Source organism: Crocodylus porosus, unplaced genomic scaffold (genome assembly GCF_001723895.1).
Source record: "Crocodylus porosus isolate Cpor-Errol unplaced genomic scaffold, CroPor_comp1, whole genome shotgun sequence".
In the NCBI taxonomy this organism is placed as follows: domain Eukaryota; kingdom Metazoa; phylum Chordata; order Crocodylia; family Crocodylidae; genus Crocodylus; species Crocodylus porosus.
In genome coordinates this window covers 205,328,446-205,344,884 of record NW_017728886.1, presented here as the reverse complement: position 1 = coordinate 205,344,884, position 16,439 = coordinate 205,328,446, and the positions used below count along the sequence as shown (strand labels likewise).

At 40.1% G+C, this 16,439-nt stretch overlaps 1 protein-coding gene across 2 annotated transcripts in view; it reads left to right on the top strand.

The window, feature by feature from the left end:
• Positions 1–16,439, top strand: part of TOX (thymocyte selection associated high mobility group box) — a 301,228-nt gene that overhangs the window by 246,812 nt on the left and 37,977 nt on the right. For both annotated transcript variants that reach the window (XM_019548450.1, XM_019548458.1), the window contains one exon: positions 5,191–5,421. In XM_019548450.1, the coding sequence (XP_019403995.1) occupies positions 5,191–5,421 (231 nt within the window). The remainder of the gene's footprint in view (positions 1–5,190; positions 5,422–16,439) is intronic.

Below are 16,439 nucleotides of genomic sequence, written 5' to 3'. Positions count from 1 at the left end.
TGGCTTCTGTTGACACAGAATACTAGACTAAGCACGTAATCCAGTATAACAATTCTAGCCTTTGCATATTTAGAGCATGTTATGTTTAGCATGTATTTTGCTTGGCACGCTGTGGCCAGCCCCCAGCTCCAGGTAGCTGCTGCCAGCGACGGAGCCCCAGTTGTTCCCAGCAGGGCTTGCAGCGTCCCAGCTGCCTGCTGGGAACAGCCCAGGAACCCAGCTGGCAGCAGCTCCTCAGAGCTGGGGCCAGCTGCAGTCGAGAGGCTCCAAACAGCTGTGCCAGGCTCCGGCATCAGCTCCGCACTGGCGCGTGCAGGTGTGCCTGAGGGCCGGCGGTGGGGGAGGGGCCTGAGGCAGCGCAGCCCTGGTCTCTCCCCCACTCCTGGCACAGAGGTGATGAGCCCGGCACAGCTGTTTGTAGCCAGCCCAGGTTCGGGGCAGTTGCACCAAGCAGTGGGCAGGCTGCAAACAGCTGTGCCGGGCTCATCACCTCCATGCTGGGAGCGGGGGAGGGACCGTATGAAAGCCATCATAGCCGTGTGTGTGTGTGTGTGTTTTATATGTACGATGTCTTTCATATACATAGTACACGCACTCGCGTGCGCGCGCACACACACACACGCACACACACACACACGCACACACACACACACGCACACACACACACACTGGAAGGGACCTCAAGAGATCATCTAGTCCCAACTTCCTGCCTGAGGCAAAGCTCTCATGGACTTCAGTGAGTTCAGGAATTGATCCGCGTAGCTTAATATACTTATTCCCAGTGCTAATAATAAACAAACTTTAGGACCCCAACACTGCAGTAACTGAGAATTTCCAGTATACATATATGGGAGACCTAAGATGGACAAATGCAGTAGCTATTTAATACAACAAAAGGGAAAAGTAGCAGTGGTATTAAAGGGGGGCATTACAGAGTACTATGCAGCCGTGTACAGTAAACTTATTGTACAGAGTAACATCCTTCTGGATGCTTCTCTGCTTAGGGCTGACTAAACCAGAAGCAGGGCACATCTACAAAAGATGTTCACTGTGGAGTTGCCTAATTAGTAGGGGTGTCCAAAATAGGACATATTCAGTTCGGATTCAGCCTGAATTGAGGACAGTCGTTCAATTCATTGATTCGGATCACTGTCCCTGATTCACTTTGACTGAATCCAAATCTGAAGATTTGATGCTGATTTGGTGAATCAGTGATTCAGCCATAGACACAGCTTTAAATATGTTTTCTACATATTTCGAGGCACAGCTCATGAGTGCTGCGATGGTGGGGCAAATGGAGCATTTTACAGGAGCATGGGGGTGGCTTCCCACGTGCTTGGCAGTGAACCCAAAAGTGAACCAGAAGGACCATTTCTGATCCACTTCCGGGTCAGCTGCTGAGCATGCCAGCTCTGCAATCGACCATGGGGGGACCCTGGGTGGTCCCCCAGACCCAGGAGGCACCAGTCACCAAGCCAGGAGGGCACGGGGGGCCCCCTTGCATATTCCCTGGTAGACCCAGAAGCACTTCTGGTCCACTTCCAGGTCTGCCGCTGAGCATGCTGGGGACCCTCCCCCATGCTCTGGTGGGAAGCTCTAGCCACCCCACCATCTCACCATTCCCAAACCACCTGGTACCTTGAGAGATGTGGAAAAAACACTTAAAGCTGTGTCTATGTCCAAATCACCAAATCTTTCCGAATCAATTCAGAAGGTTACAGTTGGATTCGGAGAAATTAAAGGGTCCTCTGATTTGATTCTGATTCAGAGATTTGCCGCTGAATTCGGCCAAATCTCCGCCAAATTGAATTGGGGACCGAAGCTTCGCACAGCCCTACAGAACAGTAAGGTTCCCAGAGAGTCTGGATCTATTAGGTGTGCTCAAAGCATATCAAATTTCCATCAATATTGTGTTTAGTACAGTACATAGCAGCCTTAACCACTTTTGTTTTAAAAAGGAGGTCTTTTGTACACCTTTTGTATAATAGTCTCAAGTTATAACAGTAATTCTCAACTAGAGTGCTTCCATGAGATCATTTCAAGAATGCAGCAGGCTGCCAAGCAACCATTAGGTGTGCAAACACATATGTGATTCACAAAATAAACCCAGAGATCACTAATAGGTTTCTATAATGTCAAAAACTTTCCAATCTGCTGCAGTCTGAGTTCCTTCAACAGAAGAATTGCTCTATTATTTTTCCATAGTCGAGAAACAAATGAAAGCCAAAAGTGAGTATTTTCCAAAGGGGGCTTTGAGTGTAAAAAGTTGGGGCTTGAGTCTGATAAGGTTAAGAATCACTGAGTTAGAGTATGGCTCTATAGTCATCTGATAAAGAACACTTGTTGATGAGGCGGACGTACTTAATTCCAGTCCCTAATCCCAGTGCTATTTGTGCCTTTTACACTAGACAATCACTCATTAAAGAACAGAAGTAACCTTGGAAGCAGAGACTGGACCCTAGGACTCTCTTTCCCTAGCAGGACCTCAGCATTGGGCTTCAGGCTACCTCTTGCTTGTATTTGCAGTTTCATTCACTTTCTTGCTCCGATTTGAAGGCTTTTTGTATTTTTTGGTTGCACAGTGGCTGAACTTCAATGGGAGGTGTAAAGGCCTGTACCACCCCACCTATACACACATACATAAATTATGTGGCTTAGTTGTTGGGGCTCAGTTGTCCAGGAAATTGTGTGTCTCAGTTGCCCAGTTGTCGAGGAAAGTAAATCCCCTCAGGCTAAGTGATCAAACCACAAGATTGCTACTCAACAGGTGGGCAGAGGTGGCACCACCATACACCAACTTGAAGAGGAGCACCCGGTTTTCCTGAGTGGGCATCTAATATACAGACCTGAGTCAAGCACCTAAACTCCAGAGAGGTGCAAGAGTTCACATATCCTGTGGCCATAGCATTTCCTATTGACTAGTTCTAGATTCCTCCCTGCTCAGTGTCTAGAATTGTCCCTGCTCTTCAGAAGTGCCTACCTCTTCCCATTAACTGTATGGGAAGCTTAGCACCTAACCCTGCTTCTTTGAAGCATCCTTTTGCGGCCAGATGCCTAATTTTTAGGTATTCTGACATCCAAGTTGGAAGTGTCTGAGGGGTTTATCTGGATTTTACTCTAAAGCCCAAGGTGTTAATTTGTGTAGGACTTATATATCCAAAATTTAAGGGCTTCACAGTTCTCCTACACTGTGTATTAAGATTTTGGGATTCAAAAAAGAAACAGGAGAACTTGAAAAAAGTCAGTAATATAAGTAACTATAAATCCATTTTAAATAAAGTGCCCACTTATTGTGCATTTTATTCTGACCACTTCAAAATTCAAATACTGTATTTATGTAACTCTTGCCATAATTCATGGTGTTGGATCATTAAGCATGTATTCTGTTATTGCTAAGCATAATTGTGAAATGCTAGAAGCATTATAGGTTTGCAAATATGTATTTCTCAGTAGATGGATGGTGGGTTTTTTCATACTCATTTGAATTTCACTTATGAGAGAATTTCAAATAGTGTAGTTTAAAGGAAAGAGAGTGAGAGGACTGCAAGTAGCAAAAATTAACTAACAGAAATGTGATTACCCAAGAACTGCTGCAGCATATTTTCTTTGTGGTAGAGATTTTACAATATTTACTTTATATGATAAGAGTTATAAGTAGAAGTCTATGTTGTTTGTTCAGCCTATTATGCAGATGGTGCTTGATTAAAATCTATTTTAAACTACAGCGATTACTGCAAGATAGTGTGCATAAAACAGCTCTCCTAGCTCCATTAAAGGCTTTGGTACTATTGCAGTTTATTTTAAATATGCTTATAGACATTTTCGAACTTCTCATGGGACATTTAGATATCAACGATGTGCCTTAGTTGATAGTCTTAAATCCTTTACTAGATATTCTTGTGATCTATTATGTGTGCAACATAGTTAACACACATTTTTTAAAGTGAAAGATTATTGCTTTCTTGTGATAAATAAGTTAAATACATCACTATAATTAAGCAATAAGGCATGACAGGAGGTGGATTACCATGAGCTAACTACACCTCTAGGGAATTTGAGGCACAAGTCTATGCCTAGCAGAATATATATGTGTTTTATTTTATTTCCCATCTGTCTCTGCTTTGGTGGTTAACAGTTGAGGCTATGAAGCTGATAGACTGATGGGAGCATAAGGTAGGCCATCATCTCAGCCATTTCCAGGGTTATCAGTGCTGGAATTCTTTTTATTTAATTATTTTTTATAAAACAAACAATTTCCCCAGTGAGCACTCTCTTTTTAACAGTGGGGTTTTTGACTCCTCTTGATCAATCAGGAGAGAGAATAACTTCTTGGTGCTGTTTGTAGAACTATTTAGAAGAAGACCTTTTGTGCTTTTTTATAGTTTACATACCACTTGATTAAATGGCAGCGTGGGCATCAGAATACCCTAAATATGTATGGGTTTGTAAAACCCAACACACACACCCTTTTAATTTATTGTCTGCATGAACTTCATTCAGTCTTTTATTTTGGCCCTAAGAAACTGACCCTACATGAGCAGAGGTAGAGGTTGCAGTTAAATCTGAGAAGCAGAATTAAGTAAGTCAAAAATTTCAAACCCACCTTGCTGAAATTTCATTCATATTTATTTTGAACTAACTGTACAATTAATTCTTTCTCTGTATCTCAAATCTTTCAGTTTCCTATCCAGTTCTTGAAGTTACTGGAAAGATTCCTACTAACTTCAGTAGAAATTCAACTGGCTTGAATAATCCTCTAAAGGAAAGAAAAATTCACAATAGAAATGTTCTTGCTCTTGTTACATGGTTTGTGTGAGTGAACTGGTGGTCAGCATCTAATGAAATCTATAATGGCTTTACCCATTACAGACATGCAATCACCATTAGCAGTAAGACTCAAAAAAGATAAAAATTGGAGGCTGAATTACAAATAGGATCATGATTTTATGAAAACAAAATGTAAAACATTTTAGGGAACACATTACATAATCTAGAACATTTATAATGCATTTTCGAGATGAAAACATGGAAAATGATGTCAACATGTGGATTATCAAAAGAGTATAATTAAAATGCCTGCAAAATCCAAATTGTGTCTGGATTGTAGAAGCCTCACTAATAAATTGAGCTTTTGTTTAGTCCTCAGCTTAATGGATTTCTCTGTAATGCTTCTGTGATCTTGTATTACAGGTTAACGGAGGAGAAAAGCGGCCTGCTTCTGACTTGGGAAAGAAGCCCAAAACACCCAAAAAGAAGAAGAAGAAGGACCCTAATGAGCCACAGAAGCCTGTGTCTGCCTATGCATTATTTTTTCGAGACACCCAAGCAGCCATCAAGGGCCAAAACCCAAATGCTACCTTTGGTGAAGTGTCTAAAATTGTAGCATCAATGTGGGATGGCTTAGGAGAGGAACAAAAACAGGTACAAAGAAATACAGCTTGGAAAGATGAATATTTTTATTTCAGAAATATATCCATGGACTTGTCAATTAAGCTCTCTGGGCGGATTGTTTACTGGTAAACACTTGAACCAGATTTTTTTAAGGGCATTGAGATAAGGAGAGTATCCCCTCATTTCATTTATTGATGTATTATTCTGTTAGAAAGAGTATTCATTTCCTTTGCTTAAGGATTGATATTATTACTTTTAGAACTTTGTGAGCCAAAGTAAGAGAACCTGACTTGTTTTCAATTTTTCTATACTGTAATGAAACAGGGGTGCCCTACTGTAAATTAAAATAACACCCAGTGTTATTTTCCTATTCCGTGCCAGTAATGGCATAGCAAAGATTAGAATCTTTTAAGGATTTTTAAAAATAATCTTCTCTCCTTCAGTAGTTACTTCTTCATCTTTTGTTATTATCATCTTTAATCCTTTTCTGACTTGACTAAAATCCTAGAATCTGCCTATCCCTAGCTAGATATAAGATAACCCAAATCCTGGTACCAAAATGTTCTTCAAATCCTTCCACAATATTCTTCCTTGTTATTTGAAACTATATGCTCAGCTCTTGCATTCCCTTTTTTTCTATGTACTGTCACTCCCTTCTGCAGAGAGTGAAAGACCCAGTGGGTTGTTCTGTATCTCATCTCTTGTGATGAGGTTTACAGGGACTGTGCTCAGGCCCTCAATACTTCGGGACTCCTTTGTTATCTGACAGTTCCATGGCACATGCATTTTCAGTACTGTACATGGAAAGTATTGTTTCTGTTTGTAAAAGGAAATGTGTCAGTTCAGGAAATGTTTGATTCCTTATCTTTATATTTTACGGATTCCATTTGTGGGATATCAAGGGGCTTTTTTCATCATGCTCTTGAAAAAGACTTAGACTGATTGTAAGAGACAATCAGGCAGAATGTAAAGCAGTGTTAAAAGCTCCCTTTTGTATACATGGTAAAGTAACAATTTCCTCCTCATCCTCAGCTCTGCACTTCCACCATCACCCGCCACCCTCCCACTTCTAGACCTATTGTGGTCTTTCTTACTTAAGTTCCATACAGCCAGGCTGATGTTAATATTGCTCCCAGTAAGCCCCTGTTTCTTTTGTGTGTCTGTCTTAGAAATACAAGATTAAATGTTTTACTTAATCCATAAAACATGACAGAGCATATAGCATTGTGTTACAAAGATTCACCTAGGTTCATTGTTAAGCACGTGGATAAATCCCCAGCGCCTGCAGCTACCTAAGGGTGGGGAATCATAACTGTGCAGCAACATCACACCCAGTGGTGTCTGAATACAACTATAATAATGGCCTCATATTTTAAAAACCTATCAAAATATGCATGTTTATTTTTAAATGCACTATGATTCTGCCACTGAAGGGAAAGGATGAAACCCAGCTATAGAAAATAGGAAAGGGGTCTTCTCTCAGCCATTGTCATTAGTTATATCTGTATAGCAGTAGTGTCCAAGGTGCATCCTAGTAAGTCTACAGAAGTTCGATATCCCAGAAAAAGCTGTTTTAGAAGCCATTTAACTCTGGCTGTTTCCTGGTTATTTTTCTTTTTGAAGCAGCCATTTTTGCTCTGGGAGAAAAATCCTGAATATTTGTGCACAGCAGCAAGTCTCCCAGTATAAAATAAATGTCTGTACTTGGCCATAGAAGATAGGAGCCCTTTTTGTGCTAGGTGTTGCACAAAGTTCTGTGAAGACACAATCCTTACCCTGGAAGTTGACAGTCCAAGGTCCTAGGCACACATCATGTTTGCAGCAGTGTTATTTGGATCTATGTTGTACACAAATGTGAATAACACCAGGTTCCAGAATAGACGCCTAGAGGACTAGTTTGTCCCAGGGTAACAGACTGAAGGCTGCTATTACCGTGCTTTGCCACTAGGAGGCAGAGAGTCAGTAATAGCCTTTTTGCATTAACTAACTGAGCACCCTGGGTTAACTTGTGGACACATAGCATATATGTGAACATATCTTTCATTGGTGTAGTTTTTACTTTTATTCTTTAAAGTTTAATTCTACACGAGATTGGGTGATATGACCCAGATATAAGACAATACCTTGTGTTTGAGATGTTTTTTCTGGCATCTCTGACCCAATAAATGGTGGATGCTAAGGAGGGTATTGAATAGTTGGTAGCTCACTCTAGAAATATCCAGTTTAATGGTCTCCCTGTTTAACATTACTTCTGCCACCAGCAGCGACAGGATACTAGACTAGATGGACCATTGATCTGTTCTACTATGGTGGTAATTATATGCTTATATTCTCACGTCTGTTCCACATTTATACCAGTGTAAAAGTCTGGTGTAATTGGGCTGTGTAATGAGGCCCTAAATAAAGAAGAAAAAAGATAGGGGATACAAGTGTATGTTATAAACAAAGGCCTTGTTGAGGACTGGGATCCATCTATGTAGAGATCACTGTGGGATTGGGACCACAGGAATTGGAGTGGCAGTTGATAATTGCCAGGTTAAGTTTACTGAGTGAATGTTGCTTTTCTGATGTTGTTGGTTAGTTTTAATATGGCGCCTGAGTGGGAGAAAGGGTGATCTGATAGGAGAAAAGTGAGGAATTTAGAAAAGGAAAATTAAAGGGGTAGGGAATTGAGTTTTAACATGAAGAGTAGAGCATGTCACTGCCTACAGAGAGACTATAGCAGGAAGGATAGGGGAAGGTCAGGGCAAACTGCCAGCTAGCAGAGAGAGAAAAATATAATGTGTGTTCATTTATATAGTGTTTATTTGATTTTATTGGAAAACACTGTTAAGAAGCTGTATATTTCAGCATGTCAGTCATACTGCACTAATTGACAGAAACAATGAGCCATAAAGTTTCCTGTGGAGAACTTTCCAGAGGTTTCTCATTTTCCAACGATATTAATTTGACTTGCATGTTAATATGAGCACATTATTAGTATTGTTAAGAGAGGAAAGCATCATCACCATGATTTTTTTTGTAACATACGTTAGACTTTGAGGACATGTCACTGTTCTTCCCGAAGAAAAACCAGCTATAGGATACAGGGCAGAAACTCTTAGGACAAATCCTGGGGCTGTAAGGGACAAGAATGCTCCTATTCAATTCTGTGGATTGGATTTTGGTTGGACCTTAAAGTGCCTATAGATGTGCTCATTCACGTTGTAGTTAGAATGTGTCAGAGCAGACTCGATTAATCATTGAATGCACTTTAGATAAAGCATCCCACAGCCATTTTGAAATGTGGGGACTTAATATATGACAGTGAACCATTTTAATTAGAGCAGCTGTCCAGGAACTGCAGTAATTAAAAGACCCCACCCTTGAGCATGTGTATAGGCAGCCATAATGACTACCAAAAAGCTATCAGCTCTTACAAAACTGGATGCAGCTTCTAGAGGGTTCAGCCGGAGGAGAAGAAACTGAATCGAGAGGTCTGAGGAGTCACTTACCAAGTGCATTAAAACGCCTTGTTCTTTTTCCTTTCTGTAATGTGTCCAGCAGAGTTCACTGCTCAAGCCAAGAAAGCTGAATTATATGAACTATTAAGATGTTTCAGTTTCTCTAATATAGTTGAATCATGCATTTTCCTTTCTCCCAAGTGCTTACAAGCTGGGGTACCAGTAATGTTTGTCTCTCAGAAAGCTTCCCAAATTGTAGAGGAGGAGCCTGTACTTCATCTTTGGGCCAAAGCTAAGTGGCTGAGGAGCCAAGACAAAATTTCCTTCTTTAAAGAGAATTGTGCCCACATAGTAGAAACAGCAATGGACTGTTGTTATCCTGGACCCTTACTCATTGCATCCAAGAAGACTAAGCCTGAGTGGTCACACTCCTCCTCCTTCATCCTATTACATACCCTTGATGTTTTATGTCCTTTCATGGATTTACTCCCAAAATAGACAATGGTGTGGCTCAGTAGTTCTGGCTGGAAATGTTTCTGAATAAGAACAGCACAGTTAAGCAGATGCTTCTCAAGAACTTTCTGGAAGTTTAGATCTCAGTCTTAGACCTATCTCTATAATTGAGGATAAACCTAAATGAATCTGAAATCAGAAATATTCTTTAATTTTTTAATCTAAAATAAACGTTCAGAGAAGCTTTAGTCAGAGACGCTTGTTAACAGCTGCTGCCCAAAGTCTGCAGCTTCACTTGAGCAAATCTCCTACTGGCTTTACTGGGGACTACTACATTGGGGACCAAAAATGAGGATTAACAGACCTTATTCATGAGGATTTATTAGGACTTGGTAAAGAAATAGTTAGGAAAATCCAGGAATATTCTAAACTATTTGTCTTTAAACTCAATTTCCCAGTGAAAGCAATGAGGGTGGCTACAAGATGCCACCTATGAATACAGTATCTTCTGTATTTTAAGGCCTTAATTCTATGGTTTCAGAATACAAGGAACTTGTTTGAAATCTAGGGGTGTTAATATGAAAACTGGACTCTAAATATGGGAGGGATTAATGTATATGGGGTTTAACTGTGGAACAAAAATATTTTAACTAGTATCCAGAGCACACTTGAATGGGGTTTGGCTGTTATGAGGAAGCCTCCGAAACTAAAGAAAGTTAAAATAAAGAAGCAATAATATTCTCACCAGATGCATACTTTATTTATGAATTGTGCGTACCCATAGTGTTGAAAAAATGCAATTATCATGAAGCTTCAGGGTTTTATGCTTTGGAAGCTGGTGCTTATTCTGGAACTTAAAAATAGAATTAAGCTTCCAAATTGTTTCCAGAGCTGGAATTCTTTTCTAGCATCTTAAATATAAATCTGTTGGAAAGGAAATCATAGCACACACAGGGTGTAAAATGATAATCCTCTGGAGAAAATAGGGTAATAATAAAATTTCTCACACACACACAAACACACACTCACTCACTCACTCACTCTCTTTATATATATAAACCCAAAGCTCTTTGATGAGCCATCATACCAGACTGCAAGCCTTAAAGAGTTTGCAAAAAAGTTCCATACGTTTTTCATGCTACAGAAAGTCCCAAGAAATGAGGTCTGAGAAAATTTGGCAGGACTGAGGAAAAGCAAAAACATGATGAGCTATATGATGCATTTCCTTTTTAAGGAAGATTTCTGATTGAAGTTATTAAGGAGCTATGCTTATAACATAGCTCCTCATGACTACACAACCCTGAAAAGTCAATAGTATCTTCACTGAGTGGCACGTGGGAGTGGATCCAGAGGGCTCCACCCACTTTGGCTGTGCACCACTTGCACAGTGAGTTGTCTAAGCTCACTGGTATGTCAGGGCAGCACCTGCTGGGAGGTCTGCCTGTGCTATGAACAAAATGAATTCATTGACTGTTGCCATGGGGTTTCATGAAGCTCTGGAGCCCAGGAGGTTAGTGTCACTGCTGTTCTCCCTTCTCCTCCCCTGTCACCCACCCAAATTTAGCAGCAGGGGAAGAGAAGATGTTTCCCTGCTTTCACGCAACTCCAGAATCCAGAGGCTGAGCCCTACCATTTGAGAAGAGAAGGAAAAGCGTGCAGTGGCAGAGCTTACCCCCAGACTACAGGGTTGCATGAACAGATGCCACACTGGTATCCAGGATCACAGCAAAGGGAGGAGGTCAGCTACACCCACTTCAGAAGTTTGACTCATGCACAATGAGCTCTCTTCACTGTGCCACACTGCCATCACTGCTGCCCTGGATCCACCCAGGTTGCCACGTATTATCAACCATTTCATTTATTTTCTGAGCATTCAGGGACCTTTTATAAATAGCATGGTTATATTTGTAGAAGTGTCCTTTTTAGACTGGAAGGGACTCCAAATGGTTTCTTAGATATTTTTTGTAGCTCCTTCCCAAATACTATCACATGTGTAAGAATTAAAGCTGGTGGGAAATAAGGAGAAGGAATTTACATTTGGGAAGGATGGGGCAAATCAAATTTGCTGTCGATAAAACGTCTAACGGTGCACCTACAAGTGCAGTCGCTTCAACTGAATAAAGTCCTGCGCAGTTTGCACCAGAGTCAGCTGCTCCGAGGCACAGCATTTACATGTGCACCTGGGATTGTAGCAATTTGAGCCAGGGGCAGAGCAGCTCTGGACTAGCAGGGGTACAGGGATTCAGACCTGGGCGCTGGGTGGCAGCATCAGGCTAACTGAAGCAAATGAGTGCTACAGTACAGAGCTAGATGGCAGGCAGCCCTCACACTGTAGCACTCTTGTGCTCCATCCAGCCCGGGTGACCGTCTACATGTGCGTTTCAGCTCACATAACTGCTCTGTTGTAGGACAATACTCGTCTCAGGCACTTTCAGCGCACATAACTGCTCTGTTGTAGGACAATACTTGTCTCAGGCACCACCATCCTACAGCAGAGTTAATTAATATACTGTGCCCTAATATGGGTGCACATGTAGATGGTAACACTTTCCTATGAAGCTAATTAGTCCACTCCACAGTAAAGTGCACATGTAGATGCATCCAGACAAACCAAATCTACCAATAATCCATTGCCGTACATTTTCCTCAATATGATAGCTTCAGTTTGTGGTGATTGTCAGTGGGTTTATATATGTCTGCCTTTTAGGCCAATTATCCCCCTGCCCCACACCCCAAGTAAATAGCATGCTTGTGTCATCCCATTTTTTTAAAACCAGATTTCTGTATACTACTGCCCTTAGAGCACAGTTTAATTATAAAAGGGAGAAAAATAGCCCTCTGGGATCAGTCTGGCCTGCTAAATGAATGAATAGTTGAGTAAATAGTTGAGCCATTTTGGCTTTCCAACAGAAGGCTGGTTCAGGCTCTGTAAAAAGACTACTTAGGTAATTTTCTGTTTTTTAAGTGAAGAAGAAAGTTATTTTAAATCAGAACTAGATGCCAATGCACTAAATGAACCTTAAGTTTCATTGGAGACCCAATATGGTTGTAATAGATTTAGCACATTACAAACAAAATGTTCTTGTTTACATAATGCAAGTGACTTTAAAGCTTCAAGCCAAGGCCCTAAATAAATGTGCTATTATTCTAAAAAAGGAACTGAATGCCTATTCAGGATAGTGTTCAAAGTTACTCTCTGGTGAAATGTCAGTGTCTTCACTACAGTTCTATGAATTTGCCTCCTATGAATAAATTATGGGGGGGGAGCGGTGTTTACTTAAATATTGTAGCTGGGCCTTGTAGCTGGGAGGAAGAAGGATTTACCTAGAGATCCGAAGCTGAATGATCAGATAGCACAAGCAAAGCAACTGTTTGAGTGCTGTAACATATGCCTTCTTTCAGGCTGCATAATTCATAAATAGTAATATTAGCGGCAACAGTTCAGCTCAATAGCAACACCTCATTATTTTATCCTTCAGTATTTATTCCTATGTTTGACGCCTCGTGAAATTACTGTTAATGTGTTTATATAAGGGCAGATCTGACACAAGTGGGAAGAATTTAATTTCCCACTCATTCTTTCCTGCTGATGTGTCCTCTTCCCCTGGTAGAAGTGGCAAGTGTAAATAGTTAATTTGCTTCAATTATGAGCCTGTCCTGCTAAATTAGAAGCAGCAGGAATATGAAGAGCCAGAATTATACTTATGAGGCAGCTGACAAATCCTCTGAGCTAACAAAATCAAATCATTTACTCCTCATTGGTGCTCAAAGACCCACTAGATAAATGCTGCAGTTTATTCTTTATCATCTCGTGGAACTTGGGCTGTATATAACCAATACTTAAATAAATTGAAGTCCCTGTGTATTAGTGTCAACATTTGTGATACTGTTAGCGCATTTTCATTATAAACTTTAAGCTTTCAAGGATTTCTATCTTGTCCACTAAAAATAACCCAGCCTAATTCAAGCATTAAAAAAATTTCAGTGACTACCTAAAGTTACTCTTCAGATCTCAGTGAAGCTTTAGATTTATACTACAAAGTAGCAGGTTATCCATTGCAAGGTAGAATGTGGCAATTTGTGTAGGTCTTTAAAAATACCAGCAATTCTCATCAACATTTAGCCTCCAGAATGATTGTACTGTGTAAGGCCATATTTATTTGAATATTTTAAAAGTAAATCCATGTTTATACATTACCTTCTGATTTCTCAAGGTTATTAGCTCAAAGGTGTACTGAAGGCACAAACCTACATTGGAAAGGAATAAAATGGAAAACTGTCCTGTATCTTTCCAGGATGAGCTCTGGAAGGGACTGCAGCAACTGGAATTCTCATGCAGTGCATCCTTAAGGCACACCAAGATGTTGCTCTTCTCCAGATTTAGCCAGCTACATAATACCAGCTGTTACTGAGTACATGCTTCAATTTCTATTGTGTACTTGCTGAAGATTAGGTGTAATCTGATCACGTGTGTAATATTTGTATTCTAGGGCAGAGGTTTTTCAAAGAGGAGCTAGGCCCCCAGCACCCCATTGCCTTTCAAGTGGAATTGAATATCTAACCCTCATATGTCTTTGAAACTGCAGTGATGAGCCTCAGCTGGTTTAACATGCCATAGCTGCATTGACTTCAGTGACGTGATGACAGTTTATAGCATGTGATGACTGATCTCTAACCTTTAATTTACAGGATAGTTTTCTAGCAGGCCTAGTATAGCCATTGAAATAGCAAAAATGAAATGCTGATTTTCAAGTGATGATACTCAGCAGTGCTTTCAAAACATTTACCTATTATTCATTACTGGATTTTATTTTCTGGATTTATAGTTATGAAATGAAGCCACTACACCTGCAGTACAAGTCTAATGTAAGGGAATGACCAATGTTTTCCTGCCCCCCAATTTTCATGTCATGTACTTAAATTATAGTTTGGTAGCCATTGGTTTTTTTAGCAAACACTGTGTTCGAAAGAATAATTATAGAATCCTTTTAAGAGGACCGCAAAATTATTCCTATACTCTGTTTTATGGGTGAAAGACAGCCATTCAGGGTTTAACGTTTATTTTTGCTTTAAATGAGAGTAGAGGCAAAGAAACGTCTGTGTGTACATACTGCCACCATGAATTAGAAAACAAAATATATTCAGAAACAACCACAATAAAAACTACCTCATTGTGTTGAGATCTCAGTTGATAAGAAAGAGGGAGTGTTTTCCTCTGTTTGCTATCAGTGAAACTAAAGCTCCTTCCCTTCCCCCACTTTTATAACAGTGAAGACTTTTCATATTGTTTTCACCCTTTTTCTATTAAAAAGGGAAAACAAATCTTCCCTAAGTTCTAGATAAACACAAGCGGCATTAAAAATAACACCAGGTTGTTTTAATCAGTTTAATCCTTTTTCACACTGTTTTTTGTTCCTTTTCTCCTCCTAGGAGAGCAGCTGGACTTAATGCCCTGGAACAAAAATAGGTCCATTATATATAGACATAGGTATAGACATATAATAGATCTATTTATCTATATGTATGTACATATACGCACACATATATAAGGTATTAATGTTCTGTATGAGATTAGCAAGCTAAACATTTCTGACAGCCACATCTGCCTTCATTTAATATTCTTTGTTTTGCCACTAAATTCAGAAGAGGGCAGCGTCAGACCCCAAGTTTGCAGTGATTTTTTTTTCACATTTCACAGTAATTTTTTTCACATTTCTAGCAGATGAAATCTCTCCTTCCCTCCCAAACAAGGCCAGAGTAAACAAGATTTCTACTGAAAACCAAACCCATGTAGATCAATATAGCAATTGCTGAACATCATCTACATAGGGCATTTTAAGTATTGTACATTCATGAATCTATTGGCCTCTCCTGGGCCCACCTGACAGTTTTTTTTCCTTTGGGCAGCCTCTCAGGAGTGCTTAAGGGGTGGAGCATGTCAGCCTTCCACACCAATTCTGAATTTATTTCCTTGTGCTGCACTCAGTAGACATAACTACTAAATAAATATTTCACATAACTCTGGAGCTGTGGATGTTCACTTATATTTAGTCCCAGCCCCCAAAAACCAGTCAGTCTCTTTGGGTAAACTGCTGGGCAACATGGAACTCTAGCTTCTAGGTCCTACTAAAATACATATCATGAATAATCATGCTAATTTCTTCCTTGTTCTTCTTCTATCCTCTATACTAAAAGTCTATAGGAGTTAGGCACTAAATCAGGAGTATAGTCAGCCAGATATAATTAAACTAATTATGGCCCATTTGTGTTCAGATCCAGTTTTTCAAAGTATAGCTAGCTAAGCTCCAGTATTTACTGTGGAAATCACGTCACATACTAATTATGTCTGTTTTTTCTTATCTAAAGTTCACAGTTGATGCAAAAACAATCTCACCTTTAGAAGTGGCCAACTTTGAGCTCAGTGGGTCAAATTCTGTGGTGGTAGCTCCAGTGAAATCAGCAGAGTTGCACTGCTTGTGCTAGAGCTGAATTTGGCCTGTGATCTTTTTTCTGCTTGCCAGGAAGACTGAATTCTTTTCCTTAATCCTCTAATATGTCATCAATGTTATTTTCATGCTCTCTAGTCAAAGAGACTGCTGAGCCATATAGCTAGCCCTGGGCCTCTTTCAGTTACAGTATGTACATAGATTAAAACTTAAATGGTAACTTTCTGTTTCCATTAACTAGTTCTGTGGAATGTTTCTACAGCTGATGCCTTTTAGCAGAATTTGTATAATTCTAGGTGCCTTCACTGAATCATAAAAAGATTGGACCTCCCACTTAGAAAAAAATTCAGCTTTCTCTTTGGGTATGGACACATGAACAAGTTACCATGAGGTAAAAGAGGGCAAGGATGTATGGTGTGTCAGCTACTCCCAGTAACTTGTTATGGTGCCTGCTCTTACCCCATAGTACATCTTGATGCTTGATGGCCTGCTCTCCTTTACCCATATAACTTGCTCATTTATCCATGTCCTAAGCTTGAAGAGAGATGTTCAGCAATGAGAAGGAAGGAAATCCAAATATAGGACTTAGTTCTGGACAACAGCGTAGGTTTAGTAGTCTTATTCTCTGAAAGTTGTAATGACTCTTTAGCAGTCACTAAAACAGATCTAACGTGATGATACTGCTCTTTGATTTGCCACTTTAAAT